Source organism: Schistocerca cancellata, chromosome 4 (genome assembly GCF_023864275.1).
Source record: "Schistocerca cancellata isolate TAMUIC-IGC-003103 chromosome 4, iqSchCanc2.1, whole genome shotgun sequence".
NCBI lineage: Eukaryota > Metazoa > Arthropoda > Insecta > Orthoptera > Acrididae > Schistocerca > Schistocerca cancellata.
In genome coordinates, this window is record NC_064629.1 from 365,906,288 (window position 1) to 365,919,889 (window position 13,602).

The window sequence follows — 13,602 nt, forward strand, 5'->3', positions numbered from 1 at the left end:
TTATTTTGATCATATTTTCCATCAGAAACCCAGTTACATCACAATTACAACTCCTAGAGAAAAGTGATGGGGTCCTCCACCAACTTTGAATTTACCATACTCTTATTATACAGTATGTAAGCTTATACTCAGGATTAATCACCAAAGCCCTTCATAGATTATCTTGGCATTTTTAAAGATTTCTTCTTGTGAAGTTGCATCTTCTAACTGTCTTCCATTTGTTCAGAGCAGTAGCAACCTCTCCATTTAGTTAATATTAATTTTTTGTACTCTCGCATTATTGATGGGCTTGTGGCTGTGAAACACTTAATGTTTCACTACTGACTAAAATCATTGTTGTGCATATTCACTCAGTAATCCTATAGGCTCTAGTTTCTCAGACTTTTCCACTTATGATTTCTTGGTTCACTTCAATCACTTTTCTAGGCTTCCTAGTAAGAGATGGCAGAGGCATTGCCTTGGTAGTGTTGCCTTGACTTGTCCACTAGTTTTGTACATGACAGACATAGCATTAATATATTCCTTTTTAAAATCTATCTCAAGCAACTGATAATTTGCTATTAGATTTATAATACAACAGTTTCTGACTCGAGTATTATTCCTACATCTTAAACTTGTTTCATTTGTCAATTTTATATACAATATTGTCTGAAATTTTGACATGTACAATGTTTTTCTTAAATTTATTTATAGTAATTATTTATCACAATAAAAGCAGTCATTTTCAGAATGCATATAATGTGTAATAGCTCATAGCTCATAATGTGTAACTGAAACCATTTTGCAGGACATTGCCCAGCTCATATTTTTGTTTATGTAGCATACTGACTTAGGAACTGTAACTGCACTATCTGCTCCCTCTTGCAAATAATAAGTTTTATAGCAGGTTATGGCCATCTACATGGTTTAATTGTGAACATTTATGGCTGCTGATGCAGAAATTGCAGGTTTAATTCTTGGAGACCACTTCAGATGTTTCTTTGGTGGAAAGTGCAGTGTGAGATACACACATCCTGGATGCCCAAATGAGTAACTGCCTGAGTAAAATAAGTAAATAGAGACCCAAGCCATCAAAATGGCGTCAGATTCAGAGGCTTGCACTATTACACTACTGGACATTAAAATTGCTACACCAAGAAGAAATGCAGATGATAAACGGGTATTCATTGGACAAATATATTATACTAGAATTGACATGTGATTACATTTTCACGCAGTTTGGGTGCATAGATCCTGAGAAATCAGTACCCAGAACAGCCACCTCTGGCCACAATAACAGCCTTGATACATCTGGGCATTGAGTCAAACAGAGCTTGGATGGCGTGTACAGCTACAGCTGCCCATGCAGCATCAACACGATACCACAGTTCATCAGGAGTAGTGACTGGCGTATTGAGACAAGCCAGTTGCTTGGCCACTATTGACCAGATGTTTTCAATTGGTGAGAGATCTGGAGAATGTGCTGGCCAGGGCAGCAGTTGAACATTTTCTGTATCCAGAAAGGCCCTTACAGGACCTGAACATGTGGTCGTGCATTATCCAGCTGAAATGTAGGATTTCGCAGTGATCAAATGAAGGGTAGAGCCACGGGTCGTAACACATCTGAAATGTAATGTCCACTGTTCAAAGTGCCATCAATGTGAACAAGAGGTGACCGAGACGTGTAACCAATGGCACCCCATACCATCACGCCGGGTGATACGCCAGTATGGTGATGACAAATACATGCTTCCAACGTGCATTCACCACGATGTCACCAAACATGGATGCGCCCATCATGATGCTGTAAACAGAACCTGGATTCATCTGAAAAAATGACGTTTTGCCATTCGTGCACCCAGGTTTGTCGTTGAGTACACCATCGCAGGCACTCCTGTCTGTGATGCAGTGTCAAGGGTAACCGTAGCCATGGTCTCCGAGCTGATAGTCCCTGCTGCTGCAATCGTCATCGAACTGTTCATGCAGATGGTTGTTGTCTCGCAAATCTGTTGACTCAGGGATCGAGATGTGGCTGCACGATCCGTTACAGCCATGCGGATAAGATGCCTGTCATCTAGAATGCTAGTGATACGAGGCCGTTGGGATCCAGTACAGCATTCCATATTACCCTCCTGAATCCACCAATTCCATATTCTGCTAACAGTCATTGGATCTTGACCAATGCGAGCAGCAATGTCACCATATGATAAACTGCAATCACGATAGGTTACAATCTGACCTTTATCAATGTCAGAAACATGATGGTACACATTTCTCCTCCTTACACAAGGCATCACAACAGCGTTTCACCAGGCAATGCCGGTCAACTGCTGTTTGTGTATGAGAAATCAGTTGGAAACTTTCCTCATGTCAGCACATTGTAGATGTCGCCACCAGCGCCAATTTTGTGTGAATGCTCTGAAAAGGTAATCATTTGCATATCACAGCATCTTCTTCCTGTCAGTTAAATTTCGCATCTGTAGCACATCATCTTCGTGGTGTAGAAATTTTAATGGCCAGTAGTGTATTTATGTCACAATACTGAAAATACATCCTGTGAATTAAACACCCATAACTCTTTTTGGCTAAGTGTATGAAATACTTATAAGTGATTAGATAGTGATCAATCATGCCTGACACTTTTCTATTCATGTAAAAATTCTGTACACTTCAAAATTCCATGTATGACATACATGTTTGTAGCACAGTCAGAATTATTGGAATGTCCAGACAAGCAAATCTGATATGAACAAAATGAACCTCATCTGCAGTTCAAGCAGGATTTAGGAAAACATCAGTGAAAAACTTAGGATGGGATAAATGCAACTGCTGTTGTCATATATCAGTACCGACAACAATAATTATGAACAATGACTATAAATGCATATGCAAAAGTATTGAGTCGTTAACACATCTATTCTTTCAGAAAAGCTAAACCATCAATTAAGCATAAGTTTAATGTGTGTCTTGTGGGAGATCAATATGTCAAATTGGAAGGTGTAGAACATGATAAGCGAATAAAGACCTACACTCAAGAAAGGAAAAAAAGTAGTAATATCAACAACAACAAAAAAAGGAAAATTATAAAAATTGTAGAATGATTAATGACAATAGGGGGGGGGGGGGGGGGAGAGAGAGAGAGAGAGAGAGAGAGAGAGAGAGAGAGAGAGAGAGAGAGAGAGTAACCCAAGTCTTTCCGTATCATATTAACTTATATTCTGTGACAACAGAATATGTTAGTCATATTGTCTCATACTTACGCATGTATATGCCTCCCCTCTTTCCATAGAAGGGAAAATACTCAACTAATTTTTCATTGAATTTTATTGGATAGGAGCCCTGATTCAGATACCACATGGGATCAAACTTTCTCTCCACACGTAGGACTCCCACAATATTAATACCAAGCAGTACAACAGTTGTAAGTAGAACAACAACCTGCAAAGAAATATGTAAAAAATCATTATTTTTAACACAAACCCAGAATAAATTATGTGGAGTAGCCTTATCATACTGTTAAGAAAGAAAGTAATTTAAATATAAGTTGAGCTACAGAACATCCCTGTTTCTAGCAAATTCATTGTGGTTTGTATTTGACATCTAAAACGACTGTTGCCTTTGCCCTTCTTTCTGGTCCCCTTTATCCAACTAATGCAGGGCCAGGACTAGTATGGTACTTCTCCAGCTTTTCAAAGAACCAATCATACCCATATATAAGCTATTAATGTGATGCGGTTGTCATTCCCAAAGGCATTTTAAAGTTACTGCTAGTCTCTCCCTCCCCCCCTTTCACAAAGGAGATCAAATGTGACATGCCTTCTCAAAGTGTTTACACTTTATGTACCTCAGGTGAGACATGGGACCTAGCCCAGTATTTACCTAGGTTTGTGTGGAAAACCACCTAAAAAACATGTCCAAGCAGGTCAGCACACCTGCTCCTGCCATATAAACTGCGAGGTAGATTTGATCCAGGGCCAGCACCTCTCTGCACCCCAGAAGCAGGTGTTTGAATGCTTTCAGCTTTCCGAAAGGATAAATGCTGCCTTTATGTTCACTTTAAATACATCAGTCATACCTGTATATACTAAAACATGATTCCTATGACTCAAGGTTTGCCTACATGTGTCTTATTCAATGTATTGTTTCCAGTGCAAGAATTATGAGAAATACGCTACTCTGTACTAGTGAATGACTTGTGCAACTGTTGCTCAAAAGGGATGTTCCACATGAGAAGTTTATCATGAATATGATACAGAATTTGTAATAAAGTCAATGCTTAAATACTTGCAGTACCAGTCCCCAGACACTTCTGAAACATCTAGTGCACCTTCAAGTTTTTTTCCTCTGCTGTTTCAATAAAGTGCTTAAAGCAAGTGGTGGAGTGGTTCCGTTGGAAAGGACTTGGCCAATTTCCTTCCTCATCCTTGTGGTGCACCTATATTAACCTTGTCGTACATGGGATGTTAAACCAAAATCTTCTTTCCTTTCTTTAAGATTTGATGGATCATTTAAATGGGTTTACTAGAGGTGAGGATAAAATTGTAGTTCTAGATGGATGTGTAGGACATATTTTACTATGATTCCACCTATATCGTTAAGAAATTTAAGGGAAGAAAGCTTTGTTAGTATGTTGCAGAGAGTAGGTGGATGTTGGAAGGGTACCACAAAATTTAAATGTGTTATTAAGTATAGGGTAGAGACCTATTAGATGTTATGTTAAGAAAGAAGTTGACCAGTCTGAAAAATGGCTTATGAGATATATTGCCAAAAGATGAACTAAATGAAAACAAGTGACAGGGTGGTCTGGCATTGTTGAGAGGTTAATATACAGTAGTTTTGGAGCTGGAGATGTTGTTATTATTATTATTAATCCTTTGTGAACAATGCTGAAAACATTCAGACTTAAAAAAGATGACTAGGAAGAGTAAATTTTATGATGTTAAATGTATGTTCACAGTAATACTGATCATGCAAGGGTATGGGATTAATAATAGAAGGTCAGTTAGTTACAGGACATGACATAATATAGACAGAGATGGGGTGTAGAAGGAAGAAAGAGGTAACACTTGAAATGAATAGACGTAAACACAACAGAGGGAGATGAGGAGAAAACAGTGAAAGGCTATGCAAAGCAAGGAACAGTACTCAATAGAGAAGAAGTTAGTTAGTTTCATGTTCCACAGATCACTTGGACGATAAATCATAATGACGTGGAATGTGGTTTGTATTTATTTATTTATTTATTTTAAAAAAGAAGACATACATATGTGAGTTAGTGATTCCTTCCCATCACCTTTTACACATTGCAATAATAGAAATTCTTCTATGACATAGAAGGAGTTGTCAAGGTGAAACTTTTTCAGTTTATTTTCAAATTGTACTCTGCTGTTTCCCAGAAATTTTATATCACTGGGTAAGTGATCAAAAAGTTTGATTGCAGCTTCATGGACACCTTTTTGCACTAAAGCCAATAATAATAAATGTCATTGTTTTTTAGACAAAATAAATGAGAAACATCAAGAACAAGACAAAAAGAACCACACTGGCATGGGAAAGGGGTTGGAAATGAGCTCCCACTCAACAACACATAATATACCCAGCAGAAAAGAGGTGTTCTTCACAAAACAAAAAATTATATTTTAATTGTGTGATATTTGACTGGGAATTGGTAAGTCCCTAGTTTGACCCCTCATGTTTGTTGGAATTTTGAAATATGTTATCTTAATTTGGATTTCATCTTTTGATAATATTCCTTTATCTATGAGTCTGTTCAAAAAATTCTGGAACATTTGTAATTTTGCGCCAATGGTGCATTGGACTGAAATGCAGTTGGCATTCCTGCACACACATGTGTTTAATATGTAATTGCCAGAAGTTTCATTGTTATATGTGTGTTAGTTATTGTTCAGTGCTCTGTTCAGTAGAAAGTTGTGTCACACAGTTACTGAGAGGGCACAGTTAGAGGAGTAATGCATCTGTATTAAAGTTTGCATGAAGCTCAAGAAAATCTTAACAGAGACACACCAAACAATGAAGGAAGGCTATGGTGAGAGTGCTTAAGCCACGCTCAGTGTTACACATGGTTCACATGATTTAAAAATGGCGGGAAGGAAGTTAAATATGACCCTCATTCATGACACCCTTCAACATCCACCAATGACATTCATGTCAGGAATGTCAATCAATGAAATTGTGCGTGCCAATCAAAAACTGATTGTCTGAAAGATTGCAGCAGAATGTAACTTCTCAGTTGGACCACATCATGAAATCCTGACACAGCAACTCAGATGCAACATGTTGCTGCCAAGTTTATCCCACGGCTCATGGCTCAAGATCAAAAAGACCTTTGCCTCACAATCTTTGAGGAGCTTTTGGACTGTGCAAATGAGATGCTCCTTAAGAGAATCATAATGAGTGATGAGATGTGGATCTACGGTTATGATGGCAAGACCAAATTTCAGTCTTCACAATGGGTTGGGGAAGGTTCTCCAAGACCAAAAAAGCTTGTCAGGTCAGGTCAACTGTCAAAGCCATGCTAATAGATTTCGTTGACTTTGAAGAATTAGTTCTGTTATAACCTTTAATTCACTAATAAATTGCGTGGATATACAAACGTAGAAACAATAGTGGGTTTCATGCTACCAACTCCGTAGCTGTCACTCCACTCCATGCCGTGACATGCGGCCGGCGCCGTTCATAGCCAGGTGGCGCTCAGCCGAGCTGCGGAGCGCCTCTATCGCCGTGTTTGTGTACTGACGTAGAGGCACTTTTAAATCTCTTGGCACTGTCACAACACTTTTCTCCCCTTGAAAAAAAAAACACTCACTTCCTTGGAGACACGGACAGTGCAGAGACATCCATGGCCTCTTGGGAGACCCCGAGAAGATCCCGCGGAGAAACACGAGAATATGGTTGAAAATGTCCAGGACGGAAGCCTGTGCGTGATACGTGCCTCCTGGACGAGATGATGGGTGGAAACTCCGGAGCAGCATCCATAGGTGTCGTGGACCTGGGGATGTGCTCCAGCGAGATGGGTCCCGGAGAAGGCGGCGTCGCGACTGGGGCTGGTTCCGGCGTACTCGGAAGCGGCAGCAACGTTGGATGCAGCGACACGCACGGGATATCGGCAGCAGTGACAGGACTGGCTTCTCGGGCTGGTGGAGGCAAAAGAAGGGGCGATGGCACCGGCATGGCCACCACTCGTGGGCGCATCTGGTCGTAATGACGAACAACCATGCCGTCGTCCGTACATATTTCACAAAGCCGGCGGCCGCGAATAGCCTTGACCACCCCTGGAATCCATTTAGGGCGAGATCCATACCCTCATGCCCACACGTCGGCGCCCACCGAGTATTTTCCCGCACGAGGGGACACAGTACTAGGCCTGACAGGGTGAAGCAGGTGCAGTAGAGTGCGCGGTTGGCGGCCATGCAAGAGTTCAGCAGGGCTGCGATCACCCAGATGCGTGAAGCGATAAGAACTCAGAAATTGCAACAGAGCGTCATCGGTAGAAAAATCACTAAGGAATTTTTTCATCTGGCTTTTGAAAGTGCGGACAAGGCGCTCGACCTCCCCATTCGATTGGGAATGGAAGGGCGGTGCTGTAACATGATGAAACCCTTGTCCAGTACAAAAATCACGGAAGGCCTGCGAAGAGAACTGAGGGCCGTTGTCCGTGACAATCATGGAGGGAAGACCTTCTAGTGCAAAAATTTTGGACAAAGCCAGCGTCGTCGCCGCAGTGGTGGGCGACGGACATCAAACCACAAACGGAAACTTCGAGAAGGCGTCAATCAACAGTAGCCAATAAGTGCCGAGGAAGGGGCCGGCAAAGTCAGCGTGCACCCGTTCCCATGGCTGCGCCGGATCAGACCATGGAGAGGGCATTGTACGGGGTGCAGCCAGTTGTTGAGCACACTGACCACACGCAGCGACCATGTGGGAGATGTCCGAATCGATACCGGGCCAATAAACATGCCTGCGGGCCAGGGACTTAGTCCGAGAAATCCCCCAATGGCCTTCATGCAATAGTTTAAGAACATCTTTGCGAAGAGAAGCTGGCACCACGACCCGTGGAGATGCGCCATCCGTGGCCAGAAGAACAACACCCTCACGAACAGACAGACGAAGGCGCAAGGCATGGTAGTTGCGAAGGGGATCCGAGGCCCGGCCCTTGGTCCTGTCCGGCCAACCCCGTTGAACAAAACCAATCACCTGACGCAGGACCGGGTCGCGCGCAGTAGCCGATGCGACCTGCGAACCTGTAAGCGGAAAACCCTCGACCGTACGACATTCTTCCTCATCAATGTGGAAACAGAGTAGTTCATCCCAATCGAAAACCAGGTCGGGGCCCATCGGCAAACGCGTCAGCGTTGGCGTGCTGGGCCGTGGGGCGATAGTGAATCTCATAGTGAAAACGAGACAAGTATAAGGCCCAACATTGCAGGCGGTGAGCCGCCTTATCCGGAAGCGACGCTGAAGGGCTGAACAGAGAGACCAGCGGCTTGTGGGCGGTGATGAGGTGAAACTTAGAACCATACAAAAAAACCCTGAACTTTTTTAGAGCATAAATGATAGCGAGTGCCTCCTTTTCGATTTGAGAGTAACGCCGTTGGGCATCGTTGAGGGCCTTTGAAGCATAGGCGATGGGTCGTTCTGACCCATCCTCATACCGATGGGCGAGAACAGCCCCTAGGCCATACTGTGACGCGTCAGTCGCCAGAACCAAGTGCTGACCCGGACAGAAGGTGGCAAGACAAGGCGCCAACTGCAAATGAGCCTTCGGGCGAACAAAAGCCTGCTCACACTCGTTGGACCAACAGAAAGGTACGTTTTTGCGTAACAGCTGATGCAGAGGATGAGCCACCGCCGCCGCAGATGGAATGAATTTGTGATAATAAGCAATCTTGCCTAGAAACGCCTGAAGTTCTTTGACCGTAGACGGCCGGGGGAGAGCGGTGATGGCCGCAACGTGCTGACGTAAAGGACGTATACCTTCACGGGACAAGTGGAAACCAAGATACACAATGGAGGGTTGGAAGAACTGTGACTTGTCCAGATTGCACTTCAACCCAGCCGAATGCAGAACCCGAAATAATGAACGCAAATTGCGAAGGTGCTCCGCAGTGGAGGCCCCCGTGACAACAATGTCATCCATGTAGTTGATGCAGCCAGGAACGGAAGCCGTGAGCTGTTCCAAAAACCGCTGAAAAATGGCCGGCGAGCTAGTGACACCAAATGGTAACCGCTGGTACTGATACAACCCACAAGGAGTGTTGATGACGAGAAATTCCTTGGAAGACGCATCCAACGGCAACTGATGGTACGCCTCCGATAAGTAAAGTTTGGAAAAGAACTGGCCCCCAGCGAGCTTGGTAAATAACTCCTCAGGACAGGGAAGAGGATAAGTGTCAATGAGGCTCTGAGCGTTGACAGTGGCTTTAAAATCGCCACACAATCGCAGACTCCCGTTGGGTTTAGAAACCACCACGATTGGCGATGTCCATTCGCTGGAGGTAACAGGAAGGAGAATCCCTGAAGCTGTTAACCTGTCTATCTCAGCCTTGACAGGTGCCCGAAACGCCATCGGAATAGGGCGTGCCCGGAAAAACTTAGGGCGAACTGTAGGTTTAAGAGTAATGTGGGCTTCAAAATCCTTGGTACGACCCAGACCAGCAGAGAACACGGACGAGAATTCAGAACACAATCCATCCAGCTGTTGATACGGAATATCCTCAGATATGAGGTGCACATCATCATCAATGGAGAACCCAAACAACTGGAAAGCATCATAACCGAACAGATTTTCAGTGCCTGCATGATCCACCACGTAAAACGTGAGGGGCCGATCAACAGACTTGTAAGCAGTGGAAGCATCAAACTGACCAACGATAGGAATTTTCTGTTTATTATAAGTTCTCAGATTTCGCATAACTGGAGACAAGGGAGGGGAGCCCAACTCCAAATACGTGCGAGAATTAATGAGAGTTACTGCAGAGCCAGTGTCCACTTGCATGCGAATGTCTTTGTCCAGAACACAAACAGTAACAAACAACTTATTTGTTTGAGAAAGCACACAGTTAACATCCATGTCCGATGCCTCATCCTCGTCGACAGGAACGTGAGGGGAGTGACACACAGAAGCAATGTGGCCTTTTTTCCTACATGAATTACACGTGGCCCAACGTTTTGGACACGCGGCCCTGTCATGCTGTACGAAACAACGTGGACAAGTAGGAAGGGCGGAACAAACCTGTTCCTGTGGTTGCTGTTTTCGCTGCGAGCATTGCGGCCCAACATGACGTTGTTTACGCGAGTGAACTGCCGCCACATCGTCGTTCTCCTGGGAAACAGGCAAATTGTCCGTGTCGAAAGTTGACTGTACAGCGCCCACATCACACCACACGTCTATTTGTTCGCCAGCAGCGTGAGACACTTCAAAGGATGGAGCGATGCTTAGAACTTCCGACAACGACGGGTTTGGCAGTTGTAGAGCACGTTGCTGAACTTCTTTATCAGGAGCAAGCCATAGAATAGCATCCCTAACCACTGAATCAGCATAAGACTCATGATGAGTGTCCGTGACAAACTGACATTTCCTACTCAGACCGTGTAGTTCCGCCGCCCAAGCCCGGTAAGATTGATGGGGCTGTTTACGACACCGGTAGAACGCCACGCGGGCGGCAATGACGTGGGTGTTTTTTTGGTAATAGTTAGACAATAAATCACACATTTCTTGGAAGGACAGAGAGGCAGGTTCCCGCAGAGGTGCTAACTGAGATAGCAGCTGATAGATCCCTGGGGAAATCCAAGATAGAAATAACGACTTACACATCGGAGTGTCGACAATGCCGAAAGCCAAGAAGTGTTGCCGCAAATGCTTCTCATAATCCTCCCAGTCTTCAGCGGCCTCGTCGTAAGGAGGGAACGGAGGCGGAGAAGAGGACGACAGACGATGAGTAAGCGACGTCGACAACGCCTGAATAGCAGCCGTCACCTGTGTTTGTTGTTCAATGAGTGCTTGCATAAGCTGTTCCATGTCTGCCCAGACATGAACGCACAATACTCCAACACTGGAAAAAAAATATCCGACCTCGTCGCCAAAAAGTGTTATAACCTTTAATTCACTAATAAATTGTGTGGATATACAAACACAGAAACAATAGTGGGTTTCATGCTACCAACTCCGTAGCTGTCACTCCACACCATGCCGTGACATGCGGCCGGCGCCGTTCAAAGCCAGGTGGCGCTCCCGCGCTCAGCCGAGCTCATCATGAATACATGCCACAGGGACAAACTGTTAATCAATCATACTACCAGCACATGTGACACCTGCCAGAAAATGTGAGAAGGAAACAACCTGAAATGTGGCGAGACAATTCATGGCTCTTACATCATGATAATGCACCCACACGTTCATCCCTGTTAGTTTATGACTATTGCACAAAAAAACAAAATCACTGTGCTGCCTCATTCTCTGTACTCTCCAGAACTGGCCCCTGTGGACTTTTTTATTTCCAGAGTTGAAAACCCTGTTGAAAGGACAAAGATTTGCAATGATAGCTGAGATAAAAGAAAATTTGCAGAGGGCACTTTGTGTCATCTAGCAAGAGGCATACCAGTATTGCCTCTGGAAGTGAAACAGTGTTGGGAGTGGTGTATTAGTTGTGGAGGAGAGTATTTCAAAGGGGACCATGCTCAATAAGTAAAGGGTAAATGTAGAAAAATTTTGTGGCCAAAGTTCTGGAATTTTTTAAACAGATCTCATATGTGAAGAACGTTAGCAATGTTCTGTGGTTTTGATTTGATTAAAAGCAGTTGTTCCTCTATAATAGAGTGTGGCTAGCTCACAGAATATTCCTGGGACTGAGATGAATACAATTAACAGTCTTATAAAACTGCTCCAAAATTACCAGTTTGGGACTCTGCTGATATACATTATTATAAGATGACATTTTCTAAAAGGTGCTTTGATCGGTAACACTTTCTTTGAAATGATGCAGTAATATTATGTTTTGCCGTATCATCGAAATTGTTTCAAGCATGTATCTTTTGTACATCAAAAAGAAACTAAAAATGATGAATGATGTTTACCTTCACTGGCCATTTAACCAAGTATGGTGCAAAATAATTAGCAAATATTCTTTGCTGAATGCTATCTCTTCTACAGGTGACATTTTTATTTTCATCGTGTTTTCTAAAGAAGCATCCTTCTCGTCTTGCCATAACTCTTCTTTCATCAATAGATAAACAACTTACAAAAAATACCATTACATAAACATATACACATGCTATACCAACAGCAGCAAAAACACAGAATGACCTCAGGAAAGGCATTTTCTGGAACAGAAACAAAAATTTAGTTTAATGTACTGAAAATGATAAAAAATATTTTTTTTGCAATTACTGTAGTACACTATTCCTATTGGAATTGGGTACATTCTAGTTTTCATCTCCCTCTTTCCCTCATAAGCAACTCAATTAGAGATAGAATCTGCTTTGGAAAGAGCCATTACAAATGGAATAGCTCGACATGTCACATATTGTGATGTCATACCTTTTATTGGCCATCAGTATGGCAGGATGGGCAAAATGCTTGATAACAGTGCATTTAATCACAGGCAGATCATGGGTACCCAATACATTGGACACTGCATCTATGCTGCAATTCAGGCCACTGTGTCAAGCATATACCATGAGTACCTCCATTCGGAGAAAACCACTGCAACACAAGTCAACTCCCATGGGCAATATCATGCTGCTGATAGGGGGTAATCCTCAACCACAATTCATTATTGCAGCAGATAGGCAAGCAACAGCGCAGAATATCACTTGGAAATTCAACAACTGATAAGAATTACCATACAGGACTACCTCATTTTTACAGGTTGCAGAAGACCCTACCCCTCATGTGTACATCTGATCTTTGTATGTCACAGGGCACAGGTATTGGCATAGATGCAGGAACATCACAACTGGATATTTCAAGCATGGAAAAAGGATGCCTGGACTGAATAGTCAGTAAATGTTGACACATGCTGATGACTGGGTACTAGTGGACCAAAAACTATATGAAGGGAAGCTGGGTGCCAATAGCGGCACTGATCAGGAGGTGGTGGAGTATTCTTATGTGGATGGGCCCCTTGATACATTCACCATCATCTCTCAGTAGTAATTGAAACTGAAACCTACAGTTTGATTATGTACATCCTCTTGTTCACTAGTAGAATGCTGTAGGCAACCTGCACCTTCAGCAAGACAGTCCACCTCCATATCATTCCTGATTTGTATCAGAATGATTTGAGGAACACTCCACAGCTATGATGGTGCTTATGTGGCCTATTAGTCATCTGAATTCAGCCCATGGAGCAAACCGGGTATGGCACTGGGAAGTGTGGTATACCTTAGATTCATCAAAGACCAAAGTCAGTGAGTTATGGGGAATGATTGAGAGGTCTTGGATCATGTGTCTTGAGGCTTAAGGAGCCCATGTTTAACACATTAGTACTGTTATCAGGACTTGGGGGTGTGGAGGTCTGGGGAGGGGGTGGCAGGTGGGGAATGAGGGGGGTAGACTGCAGTTCAAAAGCTCATGAGTGTTTATTATTAAAAAATTACAGAAAT

At 43.3% G+C, this 13,602-nt stretch overlaps 1 protein-coding gene across 1 annotated transcript in view; it reads right to left on the reverse strand.

Moving 5' to 3' along the window:
- The window catches only part of LOC126184197 (NPC intracellular cholesterol transporter 1-like), a 296,479-nt gene that overhangs the window by 219,579 nt on the left and 63,298 nt on the right, over nt 1-13,602 (reverse strand). The window contains exons 8-9 of the mRNA XM_049926565.1: nt 12,073-12,318; nt 3,240-3,417 (exon numbers count right to left, since the gene is read on the reverse strand). Coding sequence (XP_049782522.1) covers nt 3,240-3,417; nt 12,073-12,318 — 424 coding nt within the window. The remainder of the gene's footprint in view (nt 1-3,239; nt 3,418-12,072; nt 12,319-13,602) is intronic.